Below are 21,069 nucleotides of genomic sequence, written 5' to 3'. Positions count from 1 at the left end.
GTAGAAGGAAAATGTGAAAGTATATGCAATAAGATACCTTATTGTTATAATACGCAATCTAATCCTATTACATTTGAAGAGGAAATGAAATCTCAAGACTTTGATTTTTGGAAAGAAGCAATAAATGATGAGATAGATTCAATAATTAGAAATCAACCTTGGATCTTAGTTGATCTTCCATCGGGTTCCAAACCAATAGGTTGTAAATGGATCTTCAAAAAAATTGAAGGTCGATGGAACTATTGATAAATTTGAAGCAAGATTGGTAGCCAAAGGTTTTACACAAAAATAAGGTATTGGTTACTTTGATACTTATGCTCTAGTAGCAAGAATTGCTACAATTAGACTATTAATATCACTTACCTCTATATATAATTTGGTTGTTCACCAAATGGATGTTAAAATTGCATTTTTAAATGGTGAATTGGAAGAGAAAGTGTACATGGAACAACTGAAAGGGTTTGTTGTTCTAGGACAAGAGTATAAGGTATGTAAGCTTGTTAAATCTTTATATGGACTTAAACAAGCACCAAAACAATGACACCAAAAGTTTGACAAGGTTGTTTTAGCTAATGGCTATAAAATAAATGAATTTGATAAGTGTATATATAACAAATTTGAAAATGGAAAAGGTGTCATAATCTGCTTATATGTAGATGACATGCTCATTTTTGGCATGGATTTGGAACAAATAGAAAACACAAAGAAATTCTTGTCAAACAACTTTGCTATGAAGGATATGGGTGTAGAAAATGTTATTCTTGGGATTAAAATGATACGAGATGAAAGCACTATAGCTTTATCACAATCACATTACATTGAAAATGTGCTTAAAAAGTTTGATCTTTTCAACTGTATACTAGCATCTACACCTATGGATCCTCAAATAAAATTAGTATCTAATGCTGGTAGGAAAATTGATCAATTGAAATATGTAAGTCTAGTTGGTTGTCTTATGTACATAATGACTTGTACAAGACCAAATATTGCATATGCTATTGGGAAATTGAGTAGGTACACAAGTAATCCAAGTAGTTTGCATTGGCAAGCTTTGAATAGAGTACTTAGGTACTTAAAGAAAACTATTAACTATAGATTGTGTTATAATGAATATCCTCCAGTTTTAGAAGGGTATTCAGATGCTAGTTGTATTAAAAGTTTGGAAGATCATGCATCTACTAGTGGATAGATCTTCATTCTTGGTGGATGAGTCATTTCTTGGGGTTCCAAGAAACAAACATGTATTACTGCTTCGACCATGGCAGTAGAATTTATTGCATTAGCCGTTGCATCTAAAGAAGCAGAATGGTTAAAAAATTTGCTTTATGATGTACCTTTATGACCTAAGCCAATTTCACCTATTTTTATCTGTTGTGATAGTGAGTCTACTCTAGCGAAGGCATATAGCAAAGTATATAATGGAAAGTCTAGACACATTGGATTAAGACATAGTTATGTCCCGCAATTAATCTCTGATGGAGTGATCACTGTTAATGATGTGAGGTTAATTGAAAATTTGGCTGATCCTTTGACAAAAAGTCTTGCGAGAGATGCAGTAAAAAGGACCTCAAAAGGGATGAGACTCAAGCCCATTAATTAGAGTCACCCATGATCGAAACTCGATTCAACGCTTGGTATAACGTCAAGTCTTGAGTTCAATGAGACAAAGTACATCATTAGTATGTGATTGTTAGCACTATAAATAAATCCATCCTAAGATTAAAGTGCTAGGTACCTGTAATGATAAGGGAAGGATGAATAAAGTACTTTTAATGGACCCATAACATAAATATGTTAGAGTGTTATAATTACGGGAACACTCTTGATGGGATCTACCTATGTGAGTGGAAGTGTGGCCGTTTCTAGGAGCTCAAGGGCTTGGCTCTGGTAGCATTCATGAAAAGAGGACACAAACACATGGCCATAATAGTGTCTCTAGATACTATGCATTGATCGATGTTGAAATCATTGTGTGAGATATGTTCAGTTAATCAAATGGAATAGTTGGTTCAAAGCTTAGTCTACCATGCAATTTTGATTAACTTTAACATGTTTTCACTAAGTGAAGGTTCAGTCGTAAAAAAAACTTTCATTGATGCAAATCGATTTCCAAGAATATCAAAATCTAAAATATTTTAAAAATGGAGGGAGATTGTTGGAACATTTTCAAATATTTATAGTGTTTCAATAACTATAAATGAATGGGTGTAATTAATCAAAAGTTAATTGTTTGATTTTTAAAAAAAGAATTATAACTATTTAAATAATATTATTTGAATAGTTATAATATTAACTGAATAATTATGTGTTTATTTTAAAGACATTATTATTCAGAAAGACACCTATTGAAAGATGTCTCTATGAAGAGACATGAAAATTCCTATAAATAGGAATGAGATTTCATTTGGAAATCACACCAACAAATTCTAATATTCGTTCTTTCCTTCATTCATTTTCTAATATTATTAGATTATTCCATAAAGTATTGGACTATTCTCAGTGCGTAGTAGACTATTCTCATCAATGCAAAACGCAAATAGTCATTGGCTTCATTGTATCCTCGAGGTTAATTTGCTTGGAATTCATTTGCACATCGAAGATAGCTGGGGGCGAATATAGCCTTAAATATAGTGGCTTGATACACACCTTGAAGCCTTGTCCTATTTCTTCTTTTTTTGTTCGAGTTCCGTTCGTGTGTTTGAGATTTTCCTCACCGGATATTTGTACTAACATAATATCACGTTACCCTTTAGGAATGTTACATTCCCTAACTAAGCGCACCTTAATAATATTTTGAGCTTTTCACTAAGGGGGCATTTGGTTTAAGCAATCTCTTGTTCTAAATAATAATAAAAGATTTTAGAATAATGTTTCTCCATCTAGATTTCAAAAATTACCTTCAGACAATAATTTTATATTTTCAATAGTGACAATATTCGAGAATATAGGGATAACTTTAATACCACCTCATCTTTCGGTATTATTATATTACATTGACAATGTAACATTCTTGATAATTTTACCATAATTTTTAATGACTTTGATTCATTACTTAAATAAAAACAAAATTAATTAAATTTCTTTTAGTTCTTTAATATATATTAATTCTCAAGTATCATTTCAACTATATATTATTAGTTGAGAAAAAAAATAAAACTGTCACAAATAAAATTTGAGAAATCAATAAAATGAAAATATAGTTAAAGATGAAATCTCGATTTTGATTTAAAAGTTTGAGTATAGATGTAAAGATAAATTTTAATATTTTTTATAAATTAATTATAGTTATTAACGGTGCGTCTAGAAATCAATTTTTTTATATTAAAATTTGTTGAAATTAATAGAAGATTATATATTACCATTAGGGGTGAGCAAAACTCGATTCGACTCGAAAAAATCGAAAAAAATTCAAATTTCGAGTTAAACGAATCGAGTTATTCGAATCAACTCGAATTTTTTTTTCGAATTTCGAGTTCGAATCGAGTTGAGTTTTCGAATTCGAATAACTCGAATAATTCGAATAATTCGAATATCAAACTATAATATTTTACATTTTTACCCTAAACTCCCAAACTTTTTTACTTTTCCCTCAAAACTTTTACTCCTTCCCACTTTCCCCCTAAAACTTTTACTCCCCTCCCCTCCCAACCCCACAATCTACCCAAAATCCATTTCCCACCAAAATTTTACTCTTCCATTTATTTTTTCTCAAAAATTTACTCCCAAAACCCTTAAAACATTTTATTTTCCCCTAAAATTTTTACTCCCTCCCACTTTTCCCCTAAAACTTTCATTCTCTTCCCATCCCACCTCCCACCTCCCACCTCCCATCTACCCCAAACCCTCTCCCCTCCAATTTTTTTTAATATTTTCCCTCTAAAATTTTACTCCCCCTATTTACTTTCCCTCAAACTTTTATTCCCCAAAACCTTTTATTTTCCCCCTAAACTTTTACTTCTCACCCTTTGCTCTCAAATAAAAAATCAAAATTATCCAAAAACAAAATCACTAAACATAAATAGTAATAATTTTATTTATATATATACTATTTATATTATTAAATTAAATTTCACATTTTATATTATTTATATTATTGAATTGTTTAGTCATATTGAATATTTATATTAAAATTGAATTCTTAATTATGCCATAAAATATTCGTGTTAAAATTTTATATTGGTATCAATTTCACATTTTATTTTTAAAATAAATTTTATTAAAAAAATTATATTTTTATATTTAATATATTTTTTAATTTCAAAATACATAGTGACAAGAATCGGAAGATAATTGAAACAACTAAGCAAACAAATAAGCTAACCAGTATATAAAAAATTAATAAATAAATTATAAGGTGATGAAAGTTAATAAAAAAATTGATTAAGGTGGACAAATTTTATTACGATGGGTGACAACGGTTACAAGGACCCAAAATTATTTTTTAAAATTTAACTCGAACAAATATATTCGATTCGATTCGATTCGAATTTCATCTCACTCGTCTCGATTCGAGAAAACTTCAAATAAAGTTAAGATGATAAAATGAGATTCGAAAACTCGATTAACTCGAAAATTTTCGATTCGATTCGATTCGATCGAATGCTCACCCCTAATTATCATTATTATGTAAAATGCTTAAATAAAAACTAAAAATATGTAAATACTGTAGCACTCCATTTATTTAAGAAAGTCTCAGGCCTATAGAACAGTTTGCCGTTAGCATCATTAACCAGCAGCTCGACAATTTCAGAAGGTGGCGTGTTGAACACATGAGTTCCAATGTCAAAGTACTTGTCAGACGTGCCAAAACTTCGGCATCCTGGTTACCCCCACAATCGGTTCACTCTCCCAACCTCCCAAGCTCTCGCCGCTCCATTTATAACTCAATTGTTATTTTCTTTTATAAATATAAATATAAATATTAATTTTTTTAGGGATTTATTGAATTAATGTCGCTTTTCAATTAAGTTTTAATTCAGTTGAGTAATTATTGAATTTTTTTTATATAAAACATTAAATATTATGTAGATATATTTTTATCATTTTAAATAATGTGAAATACAGAAAAAAATATATTTAAAAAAATTCAAACCCCAAACATCATAGTTTTTAATATTTTTATTACTTAACTAAAATTTTTATTGGTAAAGTGATGAGGTGAAGAAAAGATTATAGAGGTGTTGGAATCTGTGTGGACAAAGAGTAGGGCCTTGAAATTCCATAATGACTGGCCTTTGTTTCTCCCACTGACCAAATTGATTCTCTTGAGACTTCACCTATCCAAAGTTTGGAATTTATTTATAATTATTATTGCTACTTTTAAATCTACAATACTTATCATAGTTTCCATCTTTCTTGACTGTAATCACTTATAATATTTCCATTTCCTAGTCGATATGTTAGTTTTACAAAAGCATTCAAGTAATCATATAATATAATAAGATACTAAACTGGGTGGTTCTGATATACTATGCTGCGTGAATAACATTTTCTCGGTGGCATGTGTAATCATATATAGATTTAATTTATATTTCAAATTACAATTTGAAAACTCTTGGGAGAATCTAAAACAACAGAAAAAAGCCAAATGTGTGTATATACATATAACTCATTAGAATTTTCATAGATTTGTAAAATAAAAAGTTATTGTAAATTATAAAGTCGTTGTTGGTAATGCAAAGGGTTGAGTATATCCTACATTGGTTAAGTACAAGCTATCAAGAGAATTTTTATATAGCTTTACTTCTTATTCTTTTTGAGTAACTGGACCATAGGATTCTATTGCTCATGTTTTTTTCAAAGATGAAGATCCAAAAACCTATGATGAAGTCATAAATTCAATAGATGCTTGTTCTTGGAGAGATGTTATTAATAATGAGCTTGAATCTATTATGTCTAGTTACACTTGGGAGTTAGTACACTTGCCAAACGACAACCTTCTTGAATGGTGATTTGGATGAGGAGATCTATATGGAGCAACCTTTAGGATTCAAACAAGCTCCAAAATAATGGCATGAGAAATTTCATAAGACTATTCTCAATTTCAGTTTTATAGTTAATGGTGCAGATGCATGTGTGTATTCAAAAATGTTTGGTTCTGATTGTGTCATCATAAGCCTGCATGTAGATGACATGTTAATTTTCAGTTCCAATATAAAAGCCATTAATAAAATAAAAAATTTATTATCTACCAGATTTGAAATGAAAGGTTTGGGAGAGGTAGATGTAATATTAGGAATTAAAGTTACAAAATCAGAAAAGGGATTTTCATTATATAAAGAAAGTGTTAAAAATGTTTAATAGTTTTGATGTAATCCCTGTGAGAACTCTTTATGATTCTAGCATACAACTGATAAAGAACAGAGGAAATATTGTTTCTCAATTAGAGTATGCTAAGATTATTGGAAGTCTTATGTTCTTGATGAACTACACTCGACTGAACATTGCTTATGCGATTAGTAGACTAAGTAGATATACCCATAATCCAAGTAATGAGCACTGGAATGCTCTAAATCGTTTGCTTAAATACCTTAAAGGTACTATAAATTAGGAGTTAGAATTTGCCAGGTACCTTGTAGTCCTTGAAGGCTATTGTGATGCAAACTGGGTAACTGATAATGATGAGATAAGCTCTATAAATGGGTATGTCTTTATTTTGGGTGAATCAACCATTTCGTGGAAGTCTGCTAAACAGACCTGTATTGCTCGCTCCATGATGGAGTCAAACTTAGCTGAGAAAGAGGCCGAGTGGCTTAGAAATCTACTTGCGGAGATTCTTTTATGGGAAAAACCAGTACCTTCCGTATCTTTATTATGTGACTCACAAGTCACAATTTGTGTTGCTAAAAGTCAAGCTTCCAATGATAAGAAAAGACATATTCGAATAAGATATGAATCTGTGAGACATTTAATAAAGAATGGATTACTCGCTTTGGAGTACATGAGGTTTGAAAGGAACCTAGCTGATCCACTAACCAAATGGTTAAGTTGGGAAATGGTTCTTGATTTGTCGAGGGGATGAGTCTTAAGCCTAGTGGTTTAGGAATTCATGGTGGATACCCAACTTAGTTTTTAAGTTCAATGTGATCAAACGAAACCATCGAAAGACTCAGTGTGTACATTTTACCTATCCCTATGGCGAATGATGTACGTACGTAAGGATGAGTTTTTACTCTTAATGAATTCATAGCCTATAATTTGGGTGGTCCTATTGGGATGGACTTGATGAATTCACCGACTTGAGAGGTTGAGTTCATGTCCCAAGAGTTTGGGTGGTCTTATTGAAATAGACTTAATGAATTCACCAAACTTAAATTTGTGAGGATGAGCTTAATGAAAGCTCTTAATGATTTCACAGCCCTAATTCGAGTAGTCTATATTGAGATAGACTTGATGAAACCACCTACATAAGTGTGAAGGACTAGCCACCTTCTACGAAAAACCATTTTGGGCAGTTTTTCTAAAGCACTTACTAGTGTCACGGGCCAAAGTTCAAAGCCCGTGACCATCGCACCAAATGCATCCAATGGAGGTCTATTGCTCAGATGGGGATCATTTGGCCTACAAGAACTGGCCCGATTCAAAGAGCTATTGGACAAGCCTGTCAGATTGAAGCCTGGTTGGCCCGGTAATGAAGAGATGGTAACTTAGGCTAAATATAGTAACTAATATTAGAAGATAGAGGGAATCTTATCTTGTAAAGATTAGATTAGATTTGATAAGGCTTATCTTGTAAATCCCTAAAATTAAGGGATATGGTTAAATCTCATCCGTCGATGTAAATGTATCTTGACCGTCGGTTTTGGGGGAGCTCAACTATAAATAGAGAGCCTCCCCCCCATTTGTACTCATTCCATTGTATTCTGAATTCTTAAGAGTAATAGAGTTCTGAGAGCATTTACTCAAACACTTTGCGTGCGCTCTTTCTGTTGTTCTTTTGTAGCTTCTTTTGGCACAATCACTTCCGCTATACAAATTGGTGCCTTGGAGGAATTCTAAGGAATCCTCACTTTTGGGCGTAAAGGCTAACTTAGGCGAGTTTAGAGCAAACGGATCGCCTAAGGCCGCACGGTTTGCGAGACGAAAGGTCTAGCCCCGTGACACTAGCATCCCGAGGTACATTGGCTAAAACTTGTTGAGTTATCACGGAACATCAATTGGATTCGAGATTAGTTGTGTGTCTTGAGTTAACTTCTATTTTAACAAGTTCAAGATTCGTTCACTTGTTAAAGAAAAGAATCATTTATTTCACTATGTACTAGTTCAAATCCACAAGATACTAGTGCTTAAGCAACTAAATTCACTATTGCTCTTCTCACGATTTAACTAGAAAAAAAGCTCTATTTTTCCTCGTGTTTTCAAAACCTCTAAATTACTTTGCATTAGTGGGGGATTGTTGGTAATGCAAAGGGTTGATGTTAGTGGGTATATCCCACATTGGTTAAGTACAATCTATCAAAAGAGTTTTTATATAGCTTTACTTCTTGCTCTCATTGAGTAATTGGGCCATAGACCTATAACAGTGCGTGCCGCCGTCGTTCGCCCATTTTTCGTATTTGTGTCTTTGACATGTATCGTGGGCGAAAATAGTGGCATAATTTCAAAACTGTTCCTGTGCTATATATTTTACTCTTTTGCCTCTGCCTATTTACCATTTTGCCTTTCCATTTTCAATATAAATAGAGGGTTGATTTCCTCATTTTTTACACATAGAAAGAAAACACAACACATTCAGAAAAACTCTTTCCTCCTCTTCCTTTCCAATTTTCTTAAACACTTTGTCGATTTTTCCCTTAAATCACTTTAGAGAAAATTTTGTCTAGGAGTCTAGGTTTTAAGCGGGACTGGTTGTGACCCATCCAAACTTTTCTGGAAATTAATCCTGTTGTGATTTCCCTGAGAAGAGCAACACCAATCGAGTTCTATCTTCCTTATTCGGGTGTATGAACATTGAAACATTATGTTAACTTTGGGGGACGACGTCCACTACACGATTATACCGATTAGGGCGAATTCGTTTCTAAGATAGTGATTTACCACGATACAATAAATTTCTAATTTCTTAATTTGTTATTTATTTTCCAATCAATCTTAACATATTTGTTTTGCAATAGCTAATTTTCAACTGTTGTGATTTATAGCCCATCAATTTGTGGCAACAAGTAGACTTTGAGATATATATATATATATGAATTTAGTAGGTGTAGTTTAGTATTTAAATTTAGATTTCGTAAAATTATAATAATGTTACATAATATTAAAGTCGCATATAATTATATATATTTAACATTATGCGTAACTTTAGATTTAGTTGTTGTTCTCTAATTTGATCATTTAATTTTAATACTTTTTTAATTTTAAAACTTTAGTTATGTCTCAAATGATAATTTTTAAATTCATTAACTAATATGGTGTGGTTTTTTGTGAGTATTATATAAAAAAATAACAGATTGATATTTGAAAATAACAGATTTTAACTTGACGAATTTAATGATTACAATATGGATTAGAAATGAAATTAAAAGGTTTAAAAACGGGGATAAATACCAAAAACGTACATAAACGAAGGTTTACTGTGCAATTATATACATGAACTTTGGTTTTGTGTAATTTTATACATGAAATTTTGATTTGATCCGATTCTTGTAAATTATTAACATAATTATTGATATAACATCATTTTATGTTTATATATTTATGTTTATAGATTGCATATATAAAATAATCATATTTATGCAATATAAAAATAAATTGATGTATTTATTTCTTTAAATGTGTATGATTAAATCAAAATTAAAGTTTCAAGTATACATTTGAACCACAATTAGAGTTTCACGTGTATAATTGCACCAAATTAAAGTTCATGCATATAATTGCATATTAAATCAAAATTCATGTATAATTTTGAAATTTAGCCAATGTACCGTTATTTTTAGGAATTTAGTTTTTCTACTTTTTTAGATTTCAAAATTCAAGTATTATTTTTTTTGTTAAATTTATCGGTGTTATATTTTGAAATAAAAAAAAACTCACTTGGTAGTATGTAACTAAAAAAAGATGTAATAATGAACTCAGAATTAACAAAATAATTTTAATAGTGTTAACGGTTGGACTTGAATTTTTAAATTTAAAAAGTCAAAGGACTAAATTCCTAAAAATAAAAGTACATAGATTAGATTCCAAATTTTTTAAAGAATACATGAACTTATAACATATTTTTAACCAAATTAAAAAATTAAATATAGAAATTAAATTTTAGAATAATGATGTTTAAAATGGGACTTAAACCACAAAATTAAAGAGATTATGCTTAGTTCTACACATGATTTTCATATTTATATAATTAATTTGAAGAAAATATTAGATAAATTGATTTTAAAATAAAATTGAATTTGGGAATTGGAATAAAGCTGGAATTAAGCTCTTCAAAAAAGAAATAAAAGGCTTAAGAGAGAGAATTAGGGAAAAAAAAGGGTGAGTGAACTCGGAGAAAAGAGTGAGTGAGAGATAGGATATGCGACGACGCGAAAGTGACTTTATAACCCAAAAACCGCAAACAGAATATTCGCCTTCTTAATTTCCATTCCCCTTTTCTCACCCGACTCCCTCTCCAAGCTACCCAAATTTTATTTTCCTTCATTTTCTCTCTCCCCAAACAGCAATCGCTTCTCTCTCACTCTTCACATACATCTCATTATTTCCAAATATATAAATAAACCAATTTAATTAAGAAATAGCTCCCTTTACCCTCTCTCTATATATTCATTCATAGATCTCGCCACTTCCTTTCTCATTTCACCTCCTTTTCTCTCAGCTTCAACAGATACCATAAAGGAATCAGAAGGAAAAATAAACCATAGGAAGCAAAAGGGTAGGATTGTGAGAGGAAAACCCAAAAGGATCAGAAATGGGTTCGGTTCCCCCAGAACTGAGCTTGGATTTTAGACCCACTTTTGTACCCAAAACGATCTGTACTTTTCTCAAGGAGGTTTCACTAATCGGCAACGTTCCTGACAAGGTTTCAAAACTCGATGCTTTTGTTAAAAGATTGGAAGAAGAAATGAGAAAGATCGATGCTTTTAAACGTGAACTTCCTCTTTGCATGCTCCTTCTCAACGATGGTTCGTTTCTTCAATCCATATAAATCACACCCCTATTTCCCCCCATTATTAATGGGTTCTCTTTTGATTTCCTTTTTTTTAAAGAAAAAAACCCTGCTCTCGGTTGCGAGTTTCAATTGAAAAACGTTTGTCTTTAGCTTTGTTTTTGGTTTTCTGATCGGTTCTATAACTTGGGTGTTTGTTGTTTTGGGACTCTAATTAAGCTATCAAATGTAAATTTGATTTTCTGTTTGATTGCAGCCATTGTAGCTTTGAAAGAGGAGTCAGTGCAATGTATGTCAAGAAATGTTGAACCAGTTTTAGAAGAGTTCATTCCATTGAAGAACAAGAAGGAAAATAATCGAAGTGAGGAAGATGGTGCCTTAATCACCAACAAAAAGGAAAAAGATTCTAACAACAACTGCAATAATAATAAGGACAAGAAAAATTGGATGAGTTCTGTTCAGCTTTGGAACACTGATGATGATTATAGTTCCATTAGTCACAAACTAGATTCTAAGGTACCTCAAAGTAAAGAGAAGATTGAACCACATTTAAGCTAAAGAATTGTAGTTTATAATGAAATAACAGTGCTAAAAATTGAATATTATTTGTTTGTTTTGCAACAGAGAAAGGACGGAGATTCATCTCAAGGATGTAAAAATAGGGGAACAGCAACAGCCTTTATGCCATTCAAGATGAATTTGGGTTTTGCAGTGAGGAAAGAAGAGAAAGAGGAGATACCAGTTCATGGATTAACGCTTTTGACTCCTGGAATCAAGAATCTGAAAGAGGAATCATGTTCTACGGGGTCTAGGACAAGTTGTAGCAGAGCAGTTTCTTCTTCTGCCCCCAATGCTCAGTCCACTTTTCGCTCTGTACCACAGCCACTGTCCCATCACCAGCAGCAGCAGCAACAACAACAACAACAGACTGCTAGGAAGCAAAGGAGGTGCTGGTCACCTGAGTTGCATCGCCGGTTTGTCAATGCCTTGCAGCAATTAGGAGGCTCTCAAGGTGAGCAAATGATGTTCCATTGGTAATGTACTTAGATTGTGACAATTTGGATTTTGTTGTTCTTAGATCTTCTTTTCCCTGTCTTGAGTTGGATTATATATTGTTCTAGTCATCTTAGATGAGAATTTAGAAGTTTGGTCAATGGGAAGATTAGATTTGCTAGAAACAGCACTTGTTTGTAGTGATTTTCGGTTCACTTATAACTCAGTCTGGTTATATTTTTAGAGGTGGAAAGTATAGATTCAAATCTGGCTAAGTAATATCTGTATGATTCTGTTGGGATCATTGGATTGAAGTGTTCTTTTTCCATGGCAATTCACTCTTTGATAATTTTACTTCAAAGTTTCTGAATCAAATTTCTTAAACTTTTTGCAGTGGCCACTCCAAAGCAGATTAGGGAACTTATGCAAGTAGATGGCTTGACCAATGATGAAGTTAAGAGTCATTTGCAGGTTGGTTCTTAGATTTATATATTTTTTTCTTGGTGGTTTGATCTCATGAAAGGAAAAAAGAGAATGTTTGGTGTCTTAATATTTTCCAGGATTAATGGTTATATGAAGGTTTTTTATGGATGAATATTTGATGGGAGAATTTTCCTGTGACTTTTCCAGAAATACCGACTTCACACAAGAAGACTTCCAGCTTCCACAACCAGTCCTGCGAATCAATCAGTCGTTGTTTTGGGGAGTGGTTTGTGGATGTCCCAGGATCAGTACGGAGAATCCTCGAAGGGGAGCAGTTCCCAGTCTGGCTCTCCTCAAGGACCTCTCCAGCTAGCCACAAACACTGGGGGGACCTCCAATCCGGGAGGTGACAGCATGGAAGATGATGAAGATGCAAAATCTGAAAGCTATAGCTGGAAAAGCCATATTCACAAACCTGGGAAAGATGATGTATAGAGTGTTTATCCACCATGAATTTTGCAGATATAAAGTATACATGGGAGGAGTTGGCGATCATAAAAATTACAATACACTATTACTATATTATACATAAAAGGAGAAGGATGTTGAGAAATGAGAGAGGCTGTGAAAATTTTGCAGGATTAGCTTTCCTTCGATATCGAATCAAGTTTATTTTTTTTTGGTTTTCTTCCGGAACCAGTACAAGAATTCCAATTATATATCATCCATGTTTTCACCATTGGAAGAAATATGAGCACTGCAGTATTCCCATATCATAAAGCTTAGCTTCTCCTTTACTTGCTCTATTACATTGAACCTCTGTTGTGCTAGTGCTTTTGATACTGTTTTGAGGTTATAGAAAATTGTTGTCAAAAGTTGCCTTTGTTTTGCAGTATTCTTTTTGTCTGACAAGGCTTTCCTAGTCCTAACTTAAGCCATAGACAATTGATTCATGTGTCTGGTCCTTCTGAAGTTTGTCCTTTTTTCACTCGAGACTTGTTTGAGAGAGTGTTTTCTTAAGGAGAAAGATGAAAGCTTGGTAAATGCCACCACAGGTGGCTTCTCGTATTTGATACGAGAGATTGCATCACCAATCTGGGGTTTTGTTAGGTTGTTTCATATGATCAACCTTAAAAATGATATATAGTAAATCATACATTTTTTAATGTATTTATGTATTCATATTCATAATATAAATTACTATGAGGATAGACAACATTTGTTAACCTTATTAATATCAGTGATTTGGTAAATACAATGAGAAAACGGAAGATCCCAACTTATCTTGGGAATAAGATTTTAGGGTTAATATTCCCTTACTTGTGTCTTATGTTTACGTACAAAATATGTCTCAAAATTATTCCAAAATGCACTTTTTTTCTTCTTCTGAAAAGACAAGACAAGTGGTTGGCATATTCTTCCAGATTTTTTGCAAAGTGACCAAAATTCTCAAATTGGAAGACTGTTTGGCAAACACAAGTTTCATGATGATAAAAACTTGTAGCTATTAATCAATTTCTGCCATAAATTTTAAATATATATATTTACTTGTTGATTAACTTTAGCTTTTAATCAATAATTGGGTGCTGACAGCCATAAATTAAAATAACAATTTCTTTTACCCTGTATGGTAATTTCTTTTATATAGTTACCAACACGGTAATTTTAACTTATGTTTTAAGAGAAATTACGTGAAAAACATGTGTGATTTGTAAAGGCATTAAGCAGCTGACCATGTAATTATATGGGTGTGTCCCCAAAACAAGGTCTTAACTAGTCAAACTGTTCAAAAACACCCAAGGGCCAAGGGGTTTTGTTTATTTACCTAAGCCACTCATATCCCACTATAAAACACAATCACTTGGAATGTTTATCTAAAGGATCAAGAAAAAAGAGTCCCTCTCACCCCCAAAATAATAGAGAGAATCTTGTAGACAATGTACAATTAAATGGACCCTACAAGGAGAGCTCCACTATCATATATATAACTTCATATTTAATATTAGAAATGAAAAACCAAAAGAATCTGAAACATATTTATCAGATAATTTATATATGGTATTAATTGGTTTGGTAGGAGTGACTGGAAATGATGGAAGTTAGTCATTAAATTTCCTTTCTAAACAGGCTTAACTAAGGCATTTATATTCATATATTGTTAAGGGATGGATTAAGTGATAACATTTAGAAATACAAAATAAGTACCTAATTCTTTTTAGAGAAGAAGACAATGGATTGAATATATGCACATTAAGCTACCTTCAGTTCACATGGCAAAGCTTAACAAAATTACATGCATGCATTTGTTTTTGGTCCCACAAAGGGAAACTATTCATATCAAAGATTCCTTGAAAGACCAGCCATAGGTTATGATCCTTGAGAAAGCATAATGATGCAAGTTTTAACTGGAAAGGGAAGTATTTGGTGACAAAAAGCAAACCCCAAGAACACCAGCTTAACAGAATATTACTTTGAATTCTAACCAGCTAGGAAATCGCAAGTGTTTTTTTTTTTACTGAGTTGTAATCATCATTAAGATTATTTACCTTGTCCATGCTTGAGGAAACAACATTGAGTTCAATTATAATGTAATCTAAAGTGAAATGTTTTATTTTATAAAGAAATCTTTGGTGTCCAAGAATTTTTTTTAAAAAAAGTATTTCAACACAAAGATTTAGGTGATCAATGATGGTGGTTTACACTACAAGAGGTGTAGAAAGTTGTTATTGAAATGGCAGTTCACATCGTGTTAGATGCGAAGAGCAACATCACCTCATAGGCTAGAGGAGGTTAGAAGATAAGCCGAACCGAGTAAATCATAATTTATCCTGGTTGAGAAAGTGAGATAAGGAAATAAGCAAGTATCAACCAATCAATCAGTTAATTAGAGGCTAGGAGTTAATAATTGATTAATCATAGCTAATCCACCCTAAAATTCTAATCTGAAGTTAGTTACAAACCCTGAAACGATTTAATCTTCCTAATTAGCTTATTGATTTAATTTGTTTGTTTATTTTTCTTAATTATTTATTTTTATTTCAATTATCTCTTTTATGGTTTATCATACTTTAGGATTAATTACTACTACTTAGACTTATTATTGTAAAAAGATTTTCATAATTTACTCCATCTTTCTTTGGGTACGATTCTCGAAATGCTTCTAGGTATTTCATTGTACAAGCTATATTACAATTTGACTCGTGCACTTGTGGGCACCATCGTTCTCAATTCTTATATTTTTGGTGTTATATTTTTATTATAAGCAATAACTCGTTTATAGGTGGTTAGGAGTCTAAGGCTTAAAGCCTCACGTTCATAAGCAAGTCTATGACCATGACATATGAAAGTTAAGAAAGTCTGTCGGACTACTTCTCTAAGTTTTTTGTCAAAGTTATATGTGGAACTTCACTATACGAAGTCCGTGACACAATCCACATGTATGAGTTCTCCATATCTATGAATCAACATGTATGAGTTTGCTATATCTATGAATCCGCTTGTATGAGTTCGCCATATCTATGAATTTGTATGTATAAGTTCACTATGTCTATGAACCCACATGTATGAGTCCGTCATATTTATGAATTTTCTACTATGAATTCACATGTATGAGTTCTCCACATCTATGAATTTTCTTCTACGAGTTAGCATATATGAGTTCGCATATAAAAATCTGCATCTAGAAATCCGCAAGTAAAAGTCTGCAGGACTGTCCACCAAGTTAATCCAAATGACTCTCTCCACTCGGTGGGTTTTTTGCTTAGATTATATGCAACAATACTGTACGAAGAGACTATATGCTTCATGATCTTTCACAGGATGAATTCTCATACAGTATGTATTGCGCCTCTGTGTTGTTCAAGCCCAAGTGTAAGCTGCGAAATATGAATACACAAGTTTTGTCTAAGCGAAATTAGTGGCGAATTCTTAATTTTGAAATAAAATGAGAAGTATCCTTATTATAGAACTCACTAAGTTCCTTATGAACTTACCATGTTTCTCTCCTCTGTTTCATGTATTCTAAACTGTTGTTTATAGGAGAAAGCGAACTAAGCCAGAGTCTTCAAAGTCTAGCGTGAGCATGTTATCTTTCGTTTTGTAACATGTGTAGATATCTGGGCAACTTGTAGGCTTAAACTTATGTTTTGCATATGGATAAGAACTCTTTAAACTTAGTTCGAATTGTAATTAGACACGAGGCTAAATTGACAAGTTCTTATAAAATATTAATATTATCAGAAGTTTGTTTTGTGATTTTACGGCAACACATTATGGAACTGTCGAATGATTATTAAGTTATTTTGCATATGCTAATAGTTGAAATCTCGAAAGGCCAGTCGTCTAACCTATCGGTTGGGTGCTACACTTCGGAAGGCCGTATTTGAGGCTTTAAAAGGCCTCATTCGATGCGGGTATTATAGCCTTAAGAGGCTGTGCTGAGCATGGTATTGTGTTCATTGAAACTTTGAAGATCAGTTTTGTCGATAACCATTTAATAATGATTTTGGGCCTTAAGAGACCTCATTCGACGGGGGCATTAAAGCCATAAGATACTTTTCCAAGTATAACATTAAGGCCTTCAAAAGGCCTATGCTATAGGCAACATTGAAGTCTTGCCCATTAAGGCATTGGATTCTTAAGAGGCTTCATTGAGCCCCAGTAAGTTGCTTTACTAATAGTCATTTATTAGAGATTCGAGGCTTTAAAACGCCTTATCTAATGGTGCATTAAAGCCTTAAGAGACTTCTTAGAGTGTGACATTCAAACCCTCAGAAGGCCTACACCAAAAAAGACATTGGGGACTTAAGAGGCCTCGTTTGATGAGGGTATTAGAGCCTTACAAGGTTTTGCCAAACATTGGGGCCCTTGAAAGGCTTATCCTGTAGGCTTTTTTAAGGCTTTATAGGGGTATTGGAGCTTTAAGAGGGTTCTCTGAGTGGAAATTGAGGCCCACAAAAGTCCATTAGAATTGAGATTGTCCAGTTTGGTGAATTTTTTAGGAACATTTTAGATTCTTACAAAAAAGATATTATCATTCATATTCTTACTTGCCTAGTTGGTAGTTGAGATTATACGTAATACTTCTTCATGTGTTTGACATTCCATGTCTTAGGGATAGGTTAGCCATCCAAAATGCACTATGCCCTATTTATCTATTGATCTCGTAGGGCTATTCCCAATTAGCAACCATTTTTCCTTATTGTCTTACGAGGATACCAACTTTTGGATTGTGCATTATTAGATCGACCACTTGGAATTGTTAGTTTTTTACTCTGGCATCGCCGTATTGGGCCATTTGTTGGGACTTGGTAGTGATATTAGAGAAATGATGCCATTCAAATTGGCGGGACAATTCATCAAAGTTACTAATTGATTGGCTTATATAATATATTGACCTATATATAAATCTACTGAATCTAATTTGACTGGGGTCGATTAATTCAATTCAAAACTGAATAATTAATTGATTGACTGAAATTAATAATAATATATTATAAGCCAATATATTATAAATAGATGAATATATTAGATAGGCCTAATATATATTATGAGAACATTCGTTTGATTTTTCAACTCAACAACTTTATTTCTTTTTTCATGTTCATTTTGGGATATCACAAATCTCTCAATCTCTTTTTTAACTTCAGCTTCAACAGTTATCATAAGCTAATTCTTTTTCCAACAAATATATCAATTTCTTGATAATGATATACATATATATATTAATTAATATTTTAAAAAACTCTAAATTTGAACAATATATAAGCAAATAGGTACTTCCCCCTTTTTGTTGTCTCTAGAAAAAAGTGTTAGCTTTAAATTAAAATTGTTATTTTACCATTGTAATTTCGAATTATGAATGCTAAGTGCAATTTTGGAAATTGTTATTTGTTGATTAATTTGTTATATCAATTTTATGCTTGTAGCCATCTAGTGAACTAATATTTGTTGAGGATAGTGTTACAACTACTTTAACATATTTTGAAAATTTAACAAGTGAAGCTTCAAGCCAAACAAATGAGAATGGTAAAAAAAGAAAAATAATCTCATTTCACTAAATTTGTCATCGATGGGGGTTTAGGAAAGGCTAAATGTAATTATTATGAAAAAAAATTGTTGTGATGAGGGATGTTTATCAACCGTATTTAGATGAAAGGGGTAAAAACAATTTCTGAGGAGTTATTGTTGAGAATTTGCTTAATTACTCATGCATGGACTTCATTGTAAAGAGTCAATTATTTGTGTCTCACTTCTCACTTTATTGATAGTGATTGGAAATTGAATAAAAAGATTTTGAACTTTTTTTTTCCAATTTCTAGTAATAAGGTTGAGGCCATTAGAATGATGATTGAGAAATGCTCGTTGCAAAGTGTCATGTGTCAAGTCAAAATTATCGTGGTGAAAGTGATGACATCATATCTATATCATAATTACTTTTTAATTAATTTAAATTAATTAAAATATATATTAAAAATTTTATATTATTACTAATTAAAATAAAATAATTAAGTGATAATATTAAATGATTATTTTGTCTTTAATTAATCAAATTAATAAGAGATAAATAATAAATAAAAAAAGTTTAAGTTCTTGTAAATAATCAAATGAAACAATTCAATTCTATTAGAACCTTGTCTTATTCATGTGATTGACTCCATAAGAAGGGGTCATCCCAATCCATTCAATGAGGATGGATTGTATGAAGCTGAGATTCCACACCATCCCTATCCCTTTTCGATAGGCGAGTGGAAAAATCAGATTTTTTTTTCCTTTTGATTTTTAGTTTTTTTTGTTGGATTTGAATTTTTCAGGAGGAAAAATCTGAAAATCAAGAGGAAAAATCTGGTTTGTCATTCTTCTATTGGAAAGGGATATGGATTATTTGGGATAACAGTTTCATACAATCCTTTCTCACCATTTAATACATTCACAAGTTCAAGAAGCTTAGAAGATCTCTTTAGAATTCTCTAAAGAAGTTAAAGAATTTGAAAAAATTCTGATGAACACCATAGTCATTTTGAAGAAAAGCTGTCTTTAAATCCAATTCAACCATTGAGAAGATGCCAAAAGTTGTTTATGAAGAAAACAACCTTTCAATCCAAATTAATTAAAGAAAGGATGTCAAAACCCATTTCAAGAGCAAGTCAACACAACAGCAGAAGCAATCCGCATGAATCCAAGATAAAATTAAAAAATTAACGAATTAGAGTTTTTAGACTTTATAAGTAGTGTGACAAACTTTTAACTCTATTTATAAAATTAAAAAAAAATACCATCAAGTATACCCTTTTAAATATATATGTTTTTACTTTTTTTCTCCTCTCCATTTCATAATCTGGTATTTAACCTCTGGGTCTAAATCTACTTCAACCCCTAATATTATAATATTGGTGTGGATTAAAGCCATCTTTGCAGGCTTAAGTCGGGCTTCCCTTTGTTAAGCCATTTTGCCTTCTCCCTGCCAAATTCGGATTTCTTCTTTTAGGTAAATTGTGAAGATCTATACTTAAATTATGAGTCTTATTCTAAAAAATTATAAAAAACTGAAAATAAAAATATAGTATGTGAGATGAACATTATATATAAATATAATATCAATATATTAGTAATATACTAATAACTTATATGTTAAAAATCAAAATCAAAATCAATATATTTTATAAATAAATTAAAAATTATTTTTGATAAATACTAATTGAAGTATTAAAGTAATAGAGACTTCATAGATGAAATTTTGACTCGTAATTCAATGTCAATTTATTTTGTCTAATTACTTAATATATAAATTACATCAATAATCGTTTAATTAGTAACAATATATATTTTAAATTAATAAATATATTATTAAATAAATTCAAAATAAACATATAAAATCATGCGCAAACTATATTTTATAAGTTCTTATAATAATTAATAATTTTGTATTTATTTTTGTATTTTAAAAATTTTTTTAATGATATTGAAACAATTTTTAAAAAAAATTATATTTTTACCACATGCCACATGATAAAAATATCCAAAAACAAAATATCAACTCAATTGTAAAAATTAACAGTAAAAAAACTTAATTGATAAAAATTCTAGTATTTCAAGGTTCAATTATATTTATCTATGCTACGTGTAAAGTTTTTTATTGAGTTGGTGTTACCCATTGATCGAGTCTCAACTCAATTGAAAAAATTACTTTAATATCCTTTCGCATTTAAGATAAATTATATTATTTTAGAGTATTTTAGTCTTTTTATTTAAAAAACAATAAGAATATATATAAGATATTATTTGAGCACATGCCAATAGGGTTAGCAAAACCTTCATTTTATCACATAATAAAAGTTCTATTTTGCTATTTTTGTACATTTAAGTTTTATTATGCACATTTTATTAGTTCCATCTATTGTATATATTATTTATATTTACTATTTATAAAGCCTTTTACTGAGTTGATGTCACCCATTAATTAGGTCCCAACTCAGTTAAAGAAATATCTTTAATGTCCCTTCACATTTAAAATAGATTATATTATTTAAGGGTACTTTAGTTTTTTTTTA

General features: G+C 31.4%; 1 protein-coding gene across 1 annotated transcript; it reads left to right on the top strand.

Annotated features, from left to right (window-relative positions):
- Window positions 1-10,571: 10,571 nt before the first annotated feature.
- On the top strand, window positions 10,572-13,293 carry LOC107953410 (transcription factor HHO6). The gene is made up of 5 exons (XM_016888715.2): window positions 10,572-11,120; window positions 11,361-11,620; window positions 11,729-12,116; window positions 12,492-12,568; window positions 12,728-13,293. Exons 1-5 carry the CDS (start codon window positions 10,907-10,909, stop codon window positions 13,013-13,015), a joined length of 1,227 nt encoding a protein of 408 aa, XP_016744204.1. The 5' UTR covers window positions 10,572-10,906; the 3' UTR covers window positions 13,016-13,293.
- Window positions 13,294-21,069: the final 7,776 nt, after the last annotated feature.

The sequence above is a fragment of the Gossypium hirsutum genome, chromosome D12 (genome assembly GCF_007990345.1).
Source record: "Gossypium hirsutum isolate 1008001.06 chromosome D12, Gossypium_hirsutum_v2.1, whole genome shotgun sequence".
Lineage (NCBI taxonomy): Eukaryota > Viridiplantae > Streptophyta > Magnoliopsida > Malvales > Malvaceae > Gossypium > Gossypium hirsutum.
The sequence above is the reverse complement of the archived record's forward strand: the minus strand, read 5'-3'. Positions and strand labels throughout refer to the sequence as shown.